The sequence below is a fragment of the Lampetra fluviatilis genome, chromosome 18 (assembly GCF_964198595.1).
Source record: "Lampetra fluviatilis chromosome 18, kcLamFluv1.1, whole genome shotgun sequence".
Classification (NCBI taxonomy): domain Eukaryota; kingdom Metazoa; phylum Chordata; class Hyperoartia; order Petromyzontiformes; family Petromyzontidae; genus Lampetra; species Lampetra fluviatilis.
In genome coordinates, this window is record NC_136292.1 from 8,918,034 (window position 1) to 8,939,138 (window position 21,105).

General features: G+C 41.8%; 1 protein-coding gene across 1 annotated transcript in view; it reads right to left on the reverse strand.

The window, feature by feature from the left end:
* The window catches only part of LOC144937205 (estrogen receptor-like), a 75,498-nt gene that overhangs the window by 13,450 nt on the left and 40,943 nt on the right, over positions 1–21,105 (reverse strand). The window contains exon 5 of the mRNA XM_078864553.1: positions 15,914–16,052. Within this exon, the coding sequence (XP_078720679.1) occupies positions 15,914–16,052 (139 nt within the window). The remainder of the gene's footprint in view (positions 1–15,913; positions 16,053–21,105) is intronic.

Genomic DNA, 21,105 nt, shown 5'->3' on the forward strand with positions numbered 1-21,105 from the left:
TAATGACATGATGCCACCTGCTGGCTCTGTTGCCATCTTTAAAGGGAAAGGTGATGCACAAGAGTGTGGGAGCTACAGAGGAATAGCATTGATGAGTCACACCGTGAAACTCTGGGAAAGAATCATAGAAAGGAGACTGAGGAAGCTAGTTGACATTGGCGAGTCATATTATTGGTTCTTTCGGTAAAGTCACCTAGAAGGGAAATAATATGAAAGAACCAATAATATGAATCCCTGCAGTCACGAAAGCTTTAAATCGAAATTGGGGAGTCAGTTTGGATTCAGATCGAGAAGGTTAATAATGGATGAAATCCTTTCACTGACAGTATTGTTTAGAGATAAGAAACGGAACCTGCATATGGTGTTCATTGATCTAGAGAAAGCGTACGACAGGGTACCTAGAGAGCTCATCTGGTGGTGTATGAGAAAAATAGGTATTCCTGATGTATATGTCCGGCTGATCCAGGATATATATGAAGGAGGGGAATATGCATGTGCGAAGCAGCTGTGGAGTGTCGGAGAACTTTCAAGCCAAGGAAGAACAGGGGGGTGAGAAATGAATAAGGAAGACTCAAGGTGGTAGAAATCACAGAGAAGATGAGAGACAAAAGGCTGGTGTGGTTTGGTCACGTGGAGAGATAACAGCAAAATTACGTGGGTCAGAAGGTGCAAGTGATGCAAGTGGAAGGAAAGAGATCAAGAGTAAGGCAGACGAATAAATGGGGCAATGCGGTACGAACGGACATGGTAGCCCGAGGAGTGGAAAGATGGCGCAGGACAGGGCAGCGTGGAGAAGGTTGGCAAGGACAGCAGACCCAACATGAGTGGGACAAACACGTGGAAGAAAAAGAATATTGCCACTGGATTGTGATTAGAAAGCAGATATACTGGGGCATCCCACCCCTAAATTCAAATGTTATTTGAGGTCACTTTTCTAAGGAACCGTTATTCATTTTATAAAACCTCGCCGAGTCTCAAGTCTTCTTCATGAGGATCCTGCATTCGGATATTTGGCCAATGCCATCAATAAGGGGTTGACTTCATAAGCCAGGAGAAAATCTATCCACACAATAAGATCAATAATCTATTTCTGTACTGCCATCTCATTGGCCACTCACAGCCCAATCCTATGATATGGTTGGATGCTCTGGTAGTACAATAATGGGGCACTTGTGTGGATGAAAACAACAAAACAAAAGTCCTTCTCTACACATAAAAGGTAAAACAGCATTTTAGGCCATCGGCCTTTGGCTATTACAGCGATATTTTTTCTAACAACATTTGTTTCATCAGCAAACACTGGACCAGTTTGAACTTCCAGAGTCCCATCAGCAGTCAAACCTGTTAGGCATATGCTGCTCTTTATATCTGATAGGTGTGCATTGAGGCCATCCAGAATGGCAAGGCCTCCTGATGGGAGGTCAATAACCCACCCTAATTGTCGTAGGTTAACAAAGTGGGAGACTGTCATACGCACCGCCTGTGTCCTCCACACTGCCAACTTGCTGCCTTTAGCCACCCAACATTCTGCTCATTGTTCTGAGCACTGCGCTTCTGTGTTTGGCTTGTTGTTGCTGTAATTTTTTTACAGTACAAAATACGCTCACTCAAATCCCTGCTCCGTTAATACTTCTTGCATTCACCTCACAAACCATATGAATGCTAATGTGTAAATATATACGTGAAAAGCGTCTTAAAAATCAGAAAACAACGTAAAAACTCAGCATGCTTTGCATGTCAAGATGACATCACGATTCTAGGGCATAATCTCCAATTTCATGAGCTGAAAACTCGGTGTACCAGATTAATTGATTCGTCTTCTCTATGCTGTGTTAAACCACCACCACACTAGTTCACACCACGTATCTTTCTGCTTCTCCCTTGCACTACGCCACTTTGGATTTCCTCTGATTGTCTTATTCCCAAACTTTTACAATAATAACCTGCTCGATTCCAGAAGTATGTTTATGCTATTGTCTATTAAAACTTCGACAGTGCTGTTTGTTGCTGGCTGATAGACGTGTTGAGCATTTGGGCCTGTGCTCAGCAGCTCAGCGTAAATAAAAACACATGTTCTGCATTCGCCCTATGAATGCTCATATATATACGTGAAAATGTCTTCAGCTGAAAAACCTAACAGGAAGCTCAGTATGCTTTGCGTGTCGAGATGACATCCTAATTCTAAAGTATATTTTGCACACGGATAGTAACACGCACTGGCTCGGTAGAGCCGAGACTGAGCTGAGACTCTAAGAGGTTCAAGCCTCGTAGCAGTCCATGGATCACTTCTGCAGCGCACGTGCACTTTATCTGCAGTGAAGGGAAACTGCCATTCCATGCTGCTCTTTACAGGGTAAGATAGAGTGTGAGCAATTACTCAACTTTTCAGCTTAAGAAGTAAGTGCCAGGAGCATAGTACATAATAGAGATGCTGTTAGTATCTCTGAAGCCGCGAGAACAGATAGATATAATGGGTGAAAAAAGAGACACGTTAAAGTACGAAGAATAAAAACAGATGCCTGACCTGCTCGCATTCTCTGCTTGCAACTGAAGCTGGAGAAGTTAATGTGTGTGTCATTTGAAGCCATTTCTCATTCCGGGAATAATAACGGTTCCGATGATGTCAATCCTAAGCGTCTAAATTGCCCATTCAGAGCCATCGTGTGTTTAAGAGCTATTTGGGTGCCTGTGCATAATGCGCTGCAATTACAGAACATAGTTCACAAGTGTCAGAGCTCACTCGCTCTCATTCCACAACAGCTTGATGTCACAAACTGTGCTGAGCAAGGCCACAACAGAAGAACTTCCGAAAAACTCAATATTGTACATTCCTCTGCCTGCGAATTTCCTCTTTTTTCCCCCATGAACATTGGAGGGCATCCTTGAGCTCATACGAATGGGTTTTGTGTGGTTGCCCCTCACCACCCATTCCATCCCGTTCACTCGTACTCTCTTTCGCTGCCCTACAGCTCATTGTACCATACAAAGCACTCTTCCCCAACAACTACGAGTCTCCGGCACAATTCTCTGCCATGTTAATAATTTAAAAACCTAAAATAAAATGTGTTGTGCTCCAAATATGTGCATGTACAGAAGATAAGCAGCTGAGTTCTCATCAATTCAATGTACTTTAGATTTACCATCACCCACCCACGTGGTGGGTGGGTGATGGTAAAAATCGTGGTTCGATCTGTTGTGTTTAATTTGTTGTCATTCCCCGCACCTCCAATTAGCACAGTTGGCTATGTACGGTGCAAAAGAGTACATCCATACAAATATTGATGATTGTTTTTGTCTTGTTTTTATTTTCTCATTTGCACCTAATGCCTCTCAATACACATTGATACTAATAACAATTATTATCAGTCAATATCAATCCACTGCTGGATGAAGGTCTCCCAAAGTCACCGCCACCCTTCACGATCCTGCGATGCAGCACTCTCTCCAGCTCCCACACGGGAAGTGATGTGGGGATAGTTTGTACAAAAGGGTATTTGACAACCGCTTTGAAGAAGACCTGAGAGATCCAACTGTTTACCTGGCTCAACAGAACGAATGTAGGTTCCTTCATTGAACTGAAGCTGTCACTCTTCAGATGTGGAAGAAAAGAAATTAAACAAAAATGTAAGTCGAGTGTTAATTTAATTACCTTCATCATGAGCACAAAACGAGGGATGTTTAATTAATTGGAACACAAAAGCTTTGTAGATGTGCAGATGCTTCTTTGGCTGTGGAATGCACCTCAACCATTTCGCACTGCATAATACTACTCCTAATACTTAGCCCTAATACTATTCTACAATAATAATCCACAATAATACTCCTAATACTACTCATAACACTACTCCACAATAATACTCCTAATACCACTCCTAATACTTACTCCTATTACTACTTCACAATAATACTCTTTATACCACTCCTAATACCACTCCTAATACCACTCCTCATACTACTCCACAATACTACTCCTAATACTACTCCACATAAACATAAGAACTCTGTTCAGTATGCAGGCTTTGCAAGAAATAAATAGACCCATCGCACCGCAAATCTGCATGACACTTCAACATGAGCGGCTCATTAATGCTTTCCTTGCCAGCATCAAGGACCCTCACTGAGAAAATTGTTTTCAGTCTGTTCATTGTGACATCAAATTATGCTAAAGGTAATCAAATTCCCCCTGCGCTCGAGTGACAATATGGGGTTTCAAGATGCTCTCCTGAAAAGCTGAGGTCATAAACACAAGGCAGCTGTGGCCCCATCCATCAGCCTCGACGCAGATGGCACATAACTGCAAAGACTACACGGATAACCATTTGTTTTGCAGAAAGAAAAAAAAATACGTCAGCACCCCCCAGGGATTCCAATGAAATATTAATATATTTATATGACCAGGTGAGAGTCCATTAAACGTTTTCATCCTTTTAGAAAGGTTGCCGAGGTAACTGACGTTGAGCAGAAATCATTTAACATCTGTTTTGTAATTTAGTTACAGGAAATGTTCATATTGACAGCATATGACCAGACTCGAGAACTGAGCCCTATTTATGTATAATTTTATCCCGGCTGGATATTTGAACAGCAGGAGTGCTACTTGCATCGTTGCGTGGGTCAGACAGCTCGACTGTACACTAAGGAACTCAACAAGTTTTTGGCAGCGGGCACAGATGCTGCGATTGTCGTTGTCAGACAGGAGAAACGACGCAGAAGTCTGGAGGAAAACGCGGCAGGTGAGTGCTGGAGATGTGACGGTCACCCTGGGTGGGACGTGCGTTGCAGCATGGGGCCGGAGGGCCGATTTGCCGAGACGGGCATCGGAGCGGTATCCACGAGTCAGGTGACCAAGAGGAAGGCCTAAGAGCCTATATCGGCTTGAAAACAAACTCAACTTCAATCGGGCTCGTAACGTTATTGGCACTTATTTGCTATTTGCTCCTGAGTGTGAGCAGCGCCTGGCTGATTTAAATCAATAACCACCAGCTGTTGATCCCTGAAACAATTCATGCTCCCACAACAGTTGTACTGTTTTCCCGGTGTCAGAGTACAAAACGACTTCCAGCATCAGATAGGATTTCTCGTAACTACGAAAAAACAAGAGCTATAACATCGGGCATTACTAAGGTTACACTATTACAAATGCTCAGAAACACTCGTAAGTAGATCTAAATTAAAGTATCAACTATTTGTATTCTACCAGGTAAGGCCCACTGAGCTATATATGGATTTTTCAGAAGCGACCTGCCGACAATGTGGCTTATCACGTGGAAATGTATAGCAGCCAAATACTCTAAATTGTATGTTTCTAAATGCGGAGCGAAAAACCGCAGGAGCCGCAGAATAATCCACGTGACCACAGGTAGAATATGCAAACTCCAAATATACAGGTGTCAGGGTCAGGGTTGAACCCACAACCTGCTGAATACCATCACATATGCTATTATACTGTAGTTTCAAACAAATATAGCACAACAAATGTCAGCAACATGGGAGGAAATATGATGAACAAAATCTAAATAAAGAGCAATGCACATTGCTATTCATTCAAGTAATGTATATTTCTATTAAATAGTTGATATACCATTACAATCACTAAAACACCTGTGACATTTAACTGACAATTGAGAATATAATGACAACAATATCTCTGACCTTGAAATTAAATCTCGTGTTATCAAGTGGTCCCTGTACAATCGTCTCAAGATTATGAAAATGTTATACCAGATTTGAAGGCATCAAGACTTTACGACAGGACACGTAACTAGAGATAAGTTATAACGATGATTGTGTTGCTTCTGAAACGTCGTGATTTAATTTAGTTGTTTTATTTTTATTTTATTTAGTTTTCACCTACGTGCCTTTACCGAAAAAAACAAAGAGTATGGATCCTTGCAGTCACGAAATCTTCAAATCTAGAACGATGCATAAATTTACGACACAAGCATTAGATTGCGTGTGTAAGAATCGATTTTTATAGATGTGTACTTGCAGTATGTACAGTAACACCTACAGCCACAAGCGACCAGTACACCCACCGTCACGTTCAAACAAATCCGTTCCCAAATCAAACCGTTACCCTGCATCACAACAAGTCATTGCATTGCCGGGCTCGGGGTGGGGAATGCGGAGGTTAGGCGTTGGCCTGTCAATACACCTCGAGAAAATTCGTATTTGTTTTCATCCAGAGCCCAGCACTAAGAATGATCGTCTGATGATCTCTCAATCTCCAAGCAGGGTCCCCACCGCCTTCGGTGATACCGCATCGGCACTCCCAGAGAGCAAAGAGGAGGGGTGGGTCTCTGGGCTCTGGATGAAACCTCACACCCTCCTGCGAGCTCCTCCGTTAAAGCCCAGAGCCACACATGGTTTTATATTTCTAAAATCGTGGCAAAACGCCGTGTCTGGGACATAGGTGTTAAAGAACACACTAATGGAGTGTTTCAAAGACTGTTAAAGTAAAAGGGTGGCTAATGGATTATGAATTGCAAATATTCACTTTTGCATATCGGCCTTTAAGAGAAAATGTATCTTATAATTAATCGTATACGCCTCTTAGCTCTGAAAGACATGCCTGTAATGATTCTCCACCATCACAATTTGATTGTCACAATTAAGGGTCGCGATTCAATTAAAGACTAAAAAAGTGCATTCTGGTGCATTGCAGCATGTCGTACAAACATATTTACGAACATAAATGATTCTCACATGCACAATTTAACGTGTGTATCTTGAGAATAATAGTGGATTTTAATTGATGCATTTCATACCTATGCCGAATAAAGTAAAAGAAGTGCATAAGGGGCCGTCCATAAATGACGTCACGCACCTAGGAGGGGGGGGGGTCAGACATTTGTGACGATGTGTGACGAGGGGGGGGGGGGGGTTTGAGAAATGTGACGTAACATCAAATTTCGCAACTTTAAATAAATATAGACAACACGTTGACCTTAATGAAATAGACTTTTAAATAAATGTTTTCTCCTACAACATCAGAGTGCAGCGCCACATTAAATACGCACTACAATGACAATAGTTTAAAGCGATTTAAAGCATGTTTTATATATTTTGGGGGGGGGAGGTTTGGGCAGAGCTTTGTGACATCATATTTGAAGAGGGGTCTGACTTTTTGTGACGCCGTGTGATGAAGGGGGGGGGGTGGGCAAAAATCGTCCAAAATCGCGTGACGTCATTTATGGACGGCCCCATAAGATGAAGGGGTCAATGCTCGCCACTGTTGGTCAGAGGTCGCAAACGGGTTTTGATTCCTTACCCGTACCCGGCCGCACCAGAGTCGCAAACGGGTACCCGTACCCGGCCGTACCCGTACCCTACCCATACCCGGCCGGGTACGGGTAGGGTACGGGTATCGGGCACCTGATTGCGACCTCTGGGATGAAGCCATGTTGCAGGCGCGGGTGGGTTGATTCTAGGAACTTGAATTGTGAGAAGAGAAAAGACGTTGGGAAATGAGTGACAAACGGTGACTCACCAGTGACTCACGGTCTACCCGTACCCGTACCCGGCCGCACCAGGGTCGCAAACGGCTACCCGTACCCGTACCCGGCCGGGTACGGGTGCCCGGTTGCGACCTCTGCTGTTGGTGGAAAGGCCTCCAAGAGGGGGCTCCAGAGAGCTCTCTGGCATATTGAAGGAGGCGGGAGTAGCCACACTTTACCCCACCACACACGTGACCTGCCAATCGACTGCGGTGAACCCATTTGTCCTGCTGGGTGGAACAGACGAGGGAGATCTTCTTGGTTCTTTCGGTAAAGTCACGTAGAATGGAAATAATAAAATAATAAAATAATAAAACATAATCAAATAATTCTCACGACGTTTCGGCCACAACGCAAGCAGCCGTCCTCAGGTGAAGAACAGGTCTGTCGAGAAGACAGAGTCTGAATGACACACCCCAGGCTCTGTCTTCTCGACAGACCTGTTCTTCACCTAAGGACGGCTGCTTGCATTGTGGCCGAAACGTCGTGAGAATTATTTTATTATGTTTTATTTTTATTATTTTATTATTTCCATTTTACGTGACTTTACCGAAAGAACCAAGAAGATGAATCCCTGCAGTCACGAAAGCTTTAAATCGAAATGTAACCGCCACGACGAGGGAGATTTAAGAAACTTGCACCATTGTTTCAGCTGCCACGCCGGGAGAGCAAATACATTATTTTTCTGTTTACATTGCTCATCGACTCTAGTAAAACAAGCATGAATATGAAGCTTTACTACGTTGGAATAATTAAAAAACTTTAATGAAGTTTAGAAAAAAATCATGAAGTTTATACTACAGAATATAAGATGATCTATTAATACAAATAACACAATGCAAAACCTTACTTCACAGATATATTAATACAATTTATGTTACATTGTTATATAATGTTAACTAACATTGGGAATTACCAATTCATTTCAACTTTTCATTTTAAATAACTTTCACAATTCAGCCAATCCAAATTTACCAGGATGCTGCATCCATTACTACTGTGCATGTCTCAGAATAACTCCAAATGGTAAAATCTATTAACGTTGACCGGTAATCTTGTAACTTAGGCTCTGATGAAAGATACGTTTTCTTTGTTGACCCAACAAGACATGTCTCCTCTGACTGCCACTGCTGGTGTCACGGTTTAACCCAAGTGTCACATTCTACATCTTCCGCTGAGTGTGAAGCAACACTTGTAACCAAGATGTTTAAGTGTGGCACAGCAATGCATAGCCCAGTGGTAGCCTTTAGGTTTAACATCAGCACATTACATACATATACTTTGTCGCAATCATTCCTAATTGATTCTTGCTTGCAATACTCAATGCATATATCTATACCCAAGTTTTGATTTGAACTAAAAATCGATGCGTCTTTAAATGCCACGTGAATAATTAATCTTTCCAATTTCCAATTATACCAAAAGAGTTTAACACATTACGCCCCTAGTCTTGTTAGATTGGATCAGAGGGTAAATACAGGTGACAGATATGATATGAACCGCTCAAAAAGTGATCAGGACACACCGTCACCCACAGAGGGTGATGGCTGTTGGTCAACACTACCGACAAGGATAAAATAATCCTGAGATGACACCCGCTGAGATGGCACCCGCTGAGATGGAACTCACTGCGATGACACCCGGGGAGATGACACCCGCGGAGATGACACCCTCTGAGATGGAATTCACTGAGATGGAACTCACTGCGATGGCACCCGCTGAGATGGCACCCACTGAGATGGAACTCACTGCGATGGCACCCGCTGAGATGGCACCCACTGAGATGAGACCCAATGAAATGACACCCAATGCAGAGACAGAGCAATGAAGTCAGCTCTTGCACAGGATGTACTACACAGATTGTTAAGCTGCATGATTGTGAAGGATGGAAATAGCTTGGGGAGGCCTTAGACCAACAAATCATGGCTCGTGAATGCTCCGAGAATTTTTGAGTAATGTCTGTTATCTTCTTGTTGAATGAATAGATAAATGTTGGCCGGACGATTGCAGAGTGTCAGAACAGACCTTACTACTCACACTTTTCAGTAGTAATGCCACTGGTTACTTCATACAACCACAAACACACACACACACATGCAGTTTTCTTACATCTTACGGGGCATGTGAATCTAGTGATATGCAGGTTCGTAGGGACGATTTCAATTAAATTTTTTCACACAATTTTCAATCTGGAGATTATGTTTTCTGAGCTTTTTTCCTGGAGTCTCCTGCAGAAAACCCTGGGACTTGATAAGCATTTAAGATGCAGCACCTGCAATGATAACTGCCATAGTTTTGGTGATTTACGTCCAAAATATGTAATATTCCAAAACCATTGCACACACAAACATACCCTACTCTTTGGTTCTTTCGGTAAAGTCACGTAGGTAGAACAAATAATAGATCACGACGTTTTGATCGCAATGCAAGCAATCGTCATCAGGCGTTGCGATCGAAACGTCGTGATCTATTACACCGGTCAACAAAAAAAAACATTTTTTTCTGGCCTGGACTTTTGCAGCTGTTTTAGACTAATTTCAGGATGCTGATTCCAAATCTGATCTCAGATTTGCTCTATCACATCTCATTTTATGCTATCGGCATACCCCATTTTCATTGATTTTACCCGAAATTAACTCTGTCACTTATGATCGCAAGTTGTTGCGAGTCAGTGACTACTTTAGTGTTAAAATATGGTGCTGTATTTTTAGGATAGTGTGTTTATAATATAATTTTATGTCGATATCCACATTTATTTAATATTTTTCTTCTGCAGTTTTTATTGAAAATGCAATATTTGATATCTTAAAAACCTGATGTGATAGACCAAAACTGATGCTAGATTTGGAATCAGCACCCCAAAATTACCCTAAAACCGTTGGAATACCTTATGCCAGAAAAAGTGTGTTGACCAGTGTTATTTGTTCTACCTACGTGACTTTACCGAAAGAACCAAAGAGTATGGATTCCTGCAGTCGCGAGAGCTTCAAATTAAGATTAAACATACCCTAGTTTTGGAGAAAATGTAAAAAAATCATATTAGTCTACCATAATAGGTAGTTAGTTTAGTTAAAGGTGTGGCCCTGCAATTGCTTGATTATACCAGTGCTGGTGAAATGGTCTCCGCTTGGGCAAACTCTAGAGCTTACTTGGTCGACTCACATACGTTGATCTAACGTGTTGGAAGAGGTGGGTGCACCGACACTTTACCCGACTGCCGATTGACTGTGGTGAACACGGCAATGCTGCTAGGTGGACATTCACATCGGGGGGTTTCAGAAACTTGTCACATTGTTATAATTTGCAAGTCATAGAGATCACAAAAATTGAGTTATCGATTAATTATTACCATGTACAGTAATAAGTTTTGCGCACGGTTAAATTAGTTCACCAGGCCCCGTCATTAGGAAACTTGTTACAAATGGGTTCACACCATGGTCCGTGATGATGATGGTAATGATAGGACATTTTAGCGCTCAGTGGCGGAAAAATAGATGACGGTAACAGGAGAGAACAAACAGCGGCAGCACAAAAGGCCACGAACACAGAGGTAATGCAAGGGACATGAAAGTGCATAGCATGATAGCATAGCATAGGGGCACGGTGCCCCCATTACCTACACCAGAGAACATCTGCGGTTCGTCTAACAATGGGTGCCACTGCTTAATTAAACAGCAAAAAAACAGCCGTACAATACTTTTCGGAGACCATCAATTCCATGCCCAATTGCAGCCAGCAGGGCCCATTTCACTAAGAAATGTGAGCATATCCAGAGCCACACAAGCGATTCTCAAAAACATCTCCAGAAATCCCCCCTACAATGGAACCTACGGCCCAAAGGACACAGAGCGCCCCTCGGTCAAATACGTCATTTCCATGGTGACTACCATTAAGTTGAGTATATTGCAGAGAAATAAGTTCAAGCACTTATTCGATGAGAAGGGGCACTGCGTTTTGGGTTGCTGGGTGGGTGGCTGGGTGGATGGCTGGGTGGATGGCTGGGTGGGTTGGTGGCTGGCTGGGTGGGTGGGTTGCTGGGTGGGTGGCTGGTTGGGTGGCTTGGTGGATGGCTGCGTGGGTGGCTGGGTGGGTGGCTGGGTGGGTAGCTGAGTAGGTGGCTTGGTGGGTGGCTGGGTAGCTGTGTGGGTTTCTGGGTGGGTGGGTTGCTGGATGGGTGGCTGGGTGGATGGGTTCCCTTTCTCCCTTTGTGGACGTTGAACAATTTGTGGCCGTTTGCCAATGCGCACGTCAAACTGTGACCCGCAGCCTCCGCCTGTCTCCGCGCTCCCGCGTCAGCTCCGCTGCTTGCTCCGTCGCTAATGAGCGCCAGTTACACCCTGTCCTCCGCCCCTCCATACATGGGCAGTGTTGGAACATTGCTTTTAAAAACACAGCCACCTCCGATTTCTATTTAAATGTGGAGCTTGGTTCATCTGCTAGGTGTAATCTGGCATCGCAGCGAGCACTCCGACTATCATGTGGATTATAGTTGAATAATTTGACATAATATTCTACATCTGATTTGATTTCCTCTGCTTTTTTTCCCTTCCAACAATCACTGTGACCCTTTGAGAGACAAAAATATCTATTGGAATTACAGTCCCATACACAAACTCATAAAGCACTTCAATTAAAAAAACATATACAACCATTATCAAAAACATTTATCAAGATGTGACGACAGTGAGCTTGCATGTAACAAAATACAAAACAGTGGAGGATGCAGGCAGGGAGATATGCTCTCACCATAGTTATTTACAGCAACATTGGAACATATGTTATCAAAGCTAGATTGGAGAAATTAATGCTTAAACCTTTTGGAGAAAATAATATCCCTCTCAGATTTGATGATGACGGTCAATTCAAAAAGCAGTGAACTTCACCGAGAAGGATGCAAAGTTGAATCAAGGTAAATATGAGCAGGACAAAAGTATTGTGCACCATAACTGCATAGGTCAGAGAGCTAGACAATAAAACTACTGCTTATTCAATACAGGTGGTGCATGCGGAGGATGCCATGGATTTTATATAACATAGGGTTAGCAACTTGGACGTCCATAATACAACACGGCAGTAAAGTATTTAAAATATAACCAGGATTGCGATTCATGGAACACATCTGTGTCTGATGGAGAACCGGTTGCTGAGATTGGTGCTGGAGTCATAGATCAAGGGTGAGGATCAAAAGCCAGACACTGGTGGCGGTGGTGATGATGATGAGACTGAGAGCAGACCATGCGGGTCAGGTGTCGACTTTACGCCAACTGCAGACTCTAGCAAGAGAGAGGAAGCGATGGTGAGGTGTGGTGAGTTAAGCAACCCTCGCCATTATGACCTCTTGACCTTGACAGGTTTATTCACAGGTTTACTAAACTGGCCATGGTGTAGCTTTCCCTGCCAGAATTGCTCACGCACGTTTGATTTTCGCAATTTAACACGTAGTTTTTCGCGATCAATATCACCCATAAGAGGTTTTTTTGGGTTAGATCGTGTAATTATATAAATGTGTCGTTATATAAGGAACGAAACAGTTAGACTTCTCCACAAATCTGGCTGTCGCCTGATGAAGCTAGTTGTAATTACTGGTGAAATGTCATACTCAGATTGTAAATGTTGTGGCTTGGCTCTCCAACACACCGGAGTGCTGTACTAGTGACGAATTGGCACTTTGTGTTTACGTGACAACACTTACTAGTTGGCTGTGTCGGGTGGTGGCGGGTTTTAACGACACATTTATACATTTACGCGATCTAACCCAAAAACAACCTCTATTATGGATGATTTTCGCAATGTTCTGTATGTTTTTATTGCTTAGTCTGCGTGGTAGTGAGTTCTGTTTGGCCTTGTTTGCTTGATCGCTTGTCCATCTGTCTATTTCATAATACTCCTAATGATCCCAACGTAGACATATTTACTGACCCACACTAAACACGTTAGTCCCTTTGCAATTTTTCAGGGCTAATTAAGATTGTCCTGCATACACTGCATGTGTTCTCTACAAAACAGCAGTTCTCCAAAAGGAGGTTGCAATAAAAAAACGTTAGCAAAACAGCCTCCTTATGATGCACTGGCTGTGTGGATTGCATTTTGTTACAAAATTTACTTAATAAAAAATACACAATTTACTATGTATATATGTGTTAAAACTTGCCTTAATGTTTAATAAGGGTGGATACACAAGCTAACAAAAATGTGTTCAAATCGAAATGTTGTGGACTTGGGACAATTAGCATCACCAACATGGAACTGCACTGCAGGCACAAAACGGCCCTAAAGACAGCCATCAAGGGCAATTGCAGAGGACTGCTGGGGGAGACACAGCATGATGGGTGCCAGAGCTGCCTCACACCTCACTCTAAGCCCATCACAGACTTACAATTTGTTATTTCAGCCGCTGACAATGAAGACTGGAGGCAATTAAGTTTAAGAGCAATTTTCTTGTATGCAGCTGATCTGTTATCCAGCCCATCACCATGTGCTTATCACAACGTGATATTGAAACGTTTATCTTATACATGTTTGAAATAATATCTTGGACATTTACTCACTGTTTAGAGATAAGCAGGTGTGTGTTTTCACGGAAAAGTGTTAATTTAACATTGAGGTTCTAATTTATGACCGCACGTCTTAATGATTTAACATAGCTTGCCCAATAACGTCGCCAATTATATGTTTACCCTTCTTAGTGCCCCCATGTTATTGACGAAAGTGTTGGGTTTGTGTTGCATAATGTGCATCACTGCCAACGCAGTGTCACCAAATAATTAGATTCATGATCACGAGCCATTTATTTCCAAGTTTCCAATTTTATTTGTGTTTAATTTTAACATTGGTGGACGCTACTCGGAGCTGCTAACTCAGACCATTAGGTCCAACTTAGATGAAATCACTGAAAGGGTCAGCAAGCAGAACTCCCACACCAAGCTTACAAATGTTTCAGTTAATTTTCCCAATAAAAACAAAATATTGCTCAGAGCAAATTTCTTCATCATTAAAATATATATAAAAATTGTATAATTTCAAGGGTAACTTTAATTTTCAAATGTAATATGTTACTTCTCAAGATGCTGCACAAACAGAGGGAAGAAACAAGGGGGTAGATCGCGAGAGCGCGTACGCTAAGGTGCTGCTGCCTGGAACTCAAAAGTGAAGAGACAGTCATAAACAGAGGTGAGAACTAATGTCTTGAGTCTGGACTTGACCTTAACACAATTTAGCGTGACTTGTTGACCCAGGTGAAAGCCCATAGTGAGTAATAATAATTTTGGCTTTTGCACATGACTAAGGTTTTCGAAAATTCTATCCATTTTGTTGATGGTAATTATTAACATTTTATTTTGGCCTGTGACAGAATATACATATGTCTACAACTTGTAAGTGAATGCCAGCTCAGGTTGTTTCATTTGCCATGCTGTAGAAAATAGCGTGCTCTGATAATTCACCAGAAATGTTTCCAGGCAGTTGTGGGAATTCAATCTTTAACATATTAACAATAATAACGTAATTTTATATCGCGTAATTCATGCTAATTGTATCCCATTATTCTGTACATTAATTATACGAGGACCAAATTCTATATACAGTTACTACCAAGCAAATGAAAACTCCACTACCAAGTAAGGTTAAAAGTGAAGAAACAAATACATAACTTGCACCAAAATAAGAGAAACAACGTGGCCCAGTGGCTCAGAGGTCAGAGCATTGAGCTGGCACTGCTGAGACCCTGGGTTTGAATCTGGCCAGTCACCTGTGATTAAACAGAGTTCTCAAGTGTGGTGAGCTCATGGTCTTAACCCGGTCACCAATGATCAGACAAAAACCCATCATATTAAATTGGGTTTTTCACTCAAATTGGCTAAATTACTGCCCTGGTAATTAAAAATATTCGTGAACTTTTCTCATTGTAACAAGACAGGTGGAAAAGTGGTGTCCCGTCGTGTGGATAAAAGGTCACTTCAAGGGAACTCGGAAGTAGTTCTGTGACATCTGCTTTTGCAGACCATTCTCTAACATTGAGGGTTGCATGTTCTGTGAGAGTTCAGCACGGACATGGTGCTGTCATAAAAACCAGGATAACATCTTTAAAAAATACTAAAGACGTGAAAACAAAATTCGCGAAGATGCTGTGTGCAATTTTCCCTGGGCTACGCGGCCACCCGAACAATCCTCCTGATTGCGCCTTTTGGCGTCATCTGGTCCAACCCATGTGAGACTAGGCTCTAAGGAAAGCTGTCTCGGGTGTGGACCAATCAACTTCAAGGACAGTGCATACATTATCAGAGTTATGTTTTTTGTTTGCATTATGACTGCAGGTATTGTGGTCTATGCAAACATGACTCCTTGTAAAAAAGGTGTCAGTTTTGTTGCCAGATAGAAGGGCAAAAAACCAATTATCAGATCCTCCGAGTCTCACGTACCTTCCTAGGATGAGGTTTGGAGCAAAGTGGAGCTGACCAGGGCGATCGATAGACCTCCAGATGAGCCCCACGATTAGGATCTCCAGCCAGCAGCACTCCAGCAGCTGCACCTGGTCACTCAGCCCGATGGCCGTGAATCCTGCCAGGGATGGTGGTGTCAGACAGGTGGAAAGAGTGAAAATGAAGAAAAAAATAAGAAAAATAATACCTACAACTGAGCCAGTTAAAGTACATTTTCACAAAGTCGGCATTTTTTTGTTCTTCAAATATTACAAGGCTCAAGAGGAACACAACAGGGCATGCATAACATGATTGCTTTCCGCAACTTTGTAGCCTAACTCGGTCACACATCCGACTGTGTTCATGATGACAGTGGCACTTCTGATCTTCGAGGGGGAGACAGATCAAAAAAGAAAAACGTCGTGTAAAAATCTCATGTTTGCGCCCCGTTGGGAGTGATTTATACTGAGCGCAACACTCCACAGACTAAGCCAAATCCTAATAATTTTCCGAGTCAAAAATGTTTTTGCAAAATGTATTACATAGGCGAAAAAGTAAAGCAGCATTCATCAACAATTGAAACTCCACAGGAATACTCAGCCTGTGCAGCTGTGCTGACCATGTAAAAAGTGGAAATTTAAAATAACAGCTTTTTACAAAAATGAAATAGCTAAAATGTATATCCATAACATAGTTTTTTAGGTTAGATTGCGTAAATGTAAATGCCTCGTTAAACCCGCCACCACCCAACAAAGACAGTTAGTAAGGTTTGTCACGTAAATAAAACATGCCAATTCGCATCCAGTAAAGCACACTGGTGTATTGGAGTGTAAACTCACAACATTTACAATTCGAGTATGATGTTTCGCCAGTAATTACAACTAGCATCATCACACTTTAGCTGTCACCTGATTTTGCAAGTTGTAATTACTGGCGAAACATTATACTTAAATTGTAAATGTTGTGGGTTTACTCTCCTACACACCGGTGTGCTGTACTAGTAAGTAATTGGCACGTTCTGTTTACATGACAAACCTTACTAATTGGCTGTGTCGGGTGGTGACGGGTTTAACGACACATGTATATTTACGTGATCTAACCCAAAAACCTCTATTATGGATAATATTGGTCGTGAAAGCCTACTATGTGTTAAATTGATAAATGTATATGTATTAAATGGTTCCTCTAATGCAGGTATTTGGTTCATAATATATGTTGCACACAAAGTATTTACTTTGAACAGCATCATATGCTGTTTAAACATTATTTGACTTATCATTAATAAAATATTATTGGGGGTTAGTAAATTACGCAAATAATAGAAACAAAAGATTGAATGATTATGATGGTAATGAGTACAGGTACTCATATGGTGCTCATGGCGAATGCTTACGCTCGTTCGCAAGCGGGTCGATAGGATGAGCAATACAATGTTACATCGGTAGCTGAAACATTAAATATTTTTTTACATTCTTGATGATGACATAGGCTGAAGGTTACGTGTATTCCATGAAAAGCATGGAGGTGGCCAAAGCAAGTGCAGGCCCAATGTGCCCCTGCCCAGCAGTGGGCACATGGACACAGGGCTCCTAGCTCCGAGCTCCGTGATGACCAAGTCGTGGTGTCCCAACCCCGAAGGCTGGGGTCGTTTCAACCTCAGCGGACGCCAAAATTTGGTTGGGTCACTTTTGTGTGTACTTAGCGTATATATTTTACATGATCGGTGTCTCCCAGTCTGTTAACAAATGCACAGTCAACACAGTGGCAAAGGGCGCTCATGTTTTGTCATGAATTGGTCAAGCACAGTGTGGCATTACCGCGCTCATATGGAGTTCAAACAGCCTCGCAACATACAGGAAAACTGCACAAAGGTTATATTATGTACACAATGTGTGTATGAGTGTCGTATTATTTAGGATGATTAAAAATGTCAGCACCCTGAATGCAATACACAAATCACCACAGCATGCAAACAGCCCTGTGTTTGTTCTATATATACTGGTGAGATGCACATATGGCATTCTGTATTAACAATGAAAGAATGCTTCACAATTGGACATCAATGGAAGGTCACACTGGACATTATGATATTGGACGCATATTAGAACTAATATATATTTTTCAAAAATCACCATATTCATCGTTAACACATAATATATATAATATGGTTGAAAAGGTTACAGTAGAAACATTTACTGTGAAGCCATTCCAAATTTCTGCGCTGTTCTGAAGAAGGGCGAATAACTGAACACCAAATTATTAAGTAGATAATTTCTGTTATAAGGTAGTGTTCATGATCATTGTGGTGATTTAGTTTTTTTCATGCCAGTTGACCAATTCCAACACAGTCTGTTATAAATCAATCTTACACCATTCCACTTCCTGCTCACCATTCTCAAATAGAAAAAAAAACAGAGATTTGAATGATAGGTTAAATCTATGCAATCCTTTCTGTGTTGTCTGTATTGTATTTTACAGGTTCAATTTGGGCGACAGGGTGACACAATGGTAACCCTTTTTCCTCATAGCAAGAAAGCCTTGATTTAGATTCCTGACTCGACCACTTTTGTGTGGACTGTGAATGTTTTCCCTCTGTTCTGCATGGGCTTTCTCTGCACCCTCCAGTTTCCACCCATAGCAATCAAAAAACAAACAATGTAACAGGTATTGGCCATACGTCCCAATGCTAAAAATATACCTGCAATCTTCTTGGTTCTTTCGGTAAAGTCACGTAGAAGGGAAGTAATAAAATAATAAAAATAAAACATAATAAAATAATTCTCACCACGTTTCGGCCACAACGCAAGCAGCCGTCCTCAGGTGAAGACCTGATCCCTGCAGTTACGAAAGCTTTAAATCGAAATATACCTGCAATGTTCCCTATTTTGGATTACACACAGAAGCAACATCTCCCCATTCTGATCAAACTTGGCAAGGACCCTCCTGAAAAAGTATTGAAACTTTCCTGGATAAACCAGCATTAATATGGGAATAATACTGGTGAGTGAAATTGTCGTGAATGTCTCCCTTCATAACTGGGATCAGCTTAAGACATAGACATGGCAGATTATATTTATCTATGGCACCATTGCTCGACCTCACACTAGCCCAGTGATGTTTGTAGATGTTTACAGTTAACATCCAGCTCTTCAAGTTGCCAGACAACAGCTTCAAGGGACACCAGGTACCTACTGCAAAGAATGCGATCACTGAGCTAATATGGAATTCAGGAGTTTATGATGCATTCAAGAACCACGGACATAAAACACTTCTGTTGCACAAAACTTGGCAATGCTTTTGATTTTGGTTTACGGGCTTTAGCCTATGTACCACTTTTCGAACTGCCCAAGTTTATTGAGTGCCCTCTGATTAAAAGCATATAATCTTAGTGAATATTTGCTATGTGCAGGAAGCTGAGAGTTATGTTTTAAACTTGATATCTTAGCGGCATCTGTAAACCGGAGTAATTAGAAGAATTGCCCAATGGTCTTTTAATTCTTGAACATGGACAATTCAGTCTCGAAAGCCTAAGTCCAAGCAGTCGAGCAGTCGTCATATCAGACAGATTTTTTTTGGCACAGGATTTTTCTTTAAAATACCTTCAATGGCATTTGTTGATTCATAGCCAAATAACTAAAACTTGTATTGTTATGCGGTTGTAATCCTTCATTACTGCCCTCGGGCTGGGTAGGGGTGTCGGGAGGAAGGAGGTGACGGTGGTATGGGGGGGGGGAAATAGAAGTAAATATTGTGGGATTATTTCCATCATACTTCAAGCATTACCCAGACTTTTAAAGCAGCATGCCATAGCTTTGACATAAACAATGATGGATAAAATGAAGGAACTAAGTATTACTCTAATAATTACAATTATGCAGGAAAGCTTCACTGAGTCTTTCAGCTCTTTTTCAGGAGGATCCAGCTACATTGAGATATTGGGCCAATTCCATTCACGAGTATTTTGCTACGTGTGGATTTAAACCACAGTACTCAGAGAAAACTCACGCACGAGAAGATAACAATGAAAGCTCCACAAAGATGGATTTAATCCTCTTACAATATTGTTATCTCCCAGCGACCTGGGTCTTTGAGTTTTTGAGTTTCACAAATCTGTACGTTCCACAAACCCTTGCCTCCAGTGCTGTATCAGATGTTCCCTTTGTGGTGCATGACTCACTGAATTATCACATTGAATATCTATAGCACACGGATAATATGAAGCACGGATGGTAGAAGTGGACCCGAGGAAGTAGTCATAGTATGGGAGAAGCAGTGGTGCCTTTACTCGTATGCAAAATAGGTTCCATTACTCAATTGCGATAGCAATAATTACCACCTACTGGCAGACTAATGAACATTTGCAAGCTGGTAGTTGTTGTGTGCTATCCAGGGACAGCTGCCATTAGGGGGTTACCTAGACTAAAACCAATCGACGAATTTTTACCTCATGGACACAATATAAATGAAAGTATTGGTATTATTTGTGTACCCACAAAGGGCCGCAACTTTATGGATCCCAAATGTCTCTATGCCAACTCTCTCCATGTCTCTGTCGCTTTGTATGTGTGTCTCTCCTCTCTCCATGTCTGTCTCTGTCTATCTCTCTCTCCACGTGTATCTCACTGTCTATTGCCGCGTGTCCAGGGCACCCTTCCCACATCTGCATAGGATCCCAATTAGCCGTGAGGTGGCTCTGTTCAAAGGCCATTATTCAGTCACACACGCACGCAGAGCTGACAGTTACCAAAGCAGCTACTCCACAACTACAGAAGCCATATCACATTTATTGAAAATAAGCATGTACTTGTATACCTAAACATTGCATTTTTAAGCATGTTGCATGAATTGCAGTGTTTTCAAATGCACTTATTAATGTGAATAAAAAAGAGGAAAATAGAAAACAATAATTTATCAAAAAAGCTGCAGATTTTTTTTGATAAACCAATATTGTACTTGCGATATCAATATTAACAGGACCCCATCTTGAACTTTGTAATCTGAACTGCTGCTGCAGAACAGCACATTCAGCAAAGTGTGGTTGGCTGCGCTAATGCACAACTTCTATAGCACGCAGGTCTAAGCTCTATGCAAAATACTTTAGCACGAGTATATTATTACACTTCAGCACAAAATACGAAAGCAAAACTTAAAATGACCAACACATCTGCCAATTAGCCGAGAGTGTGGCCGGG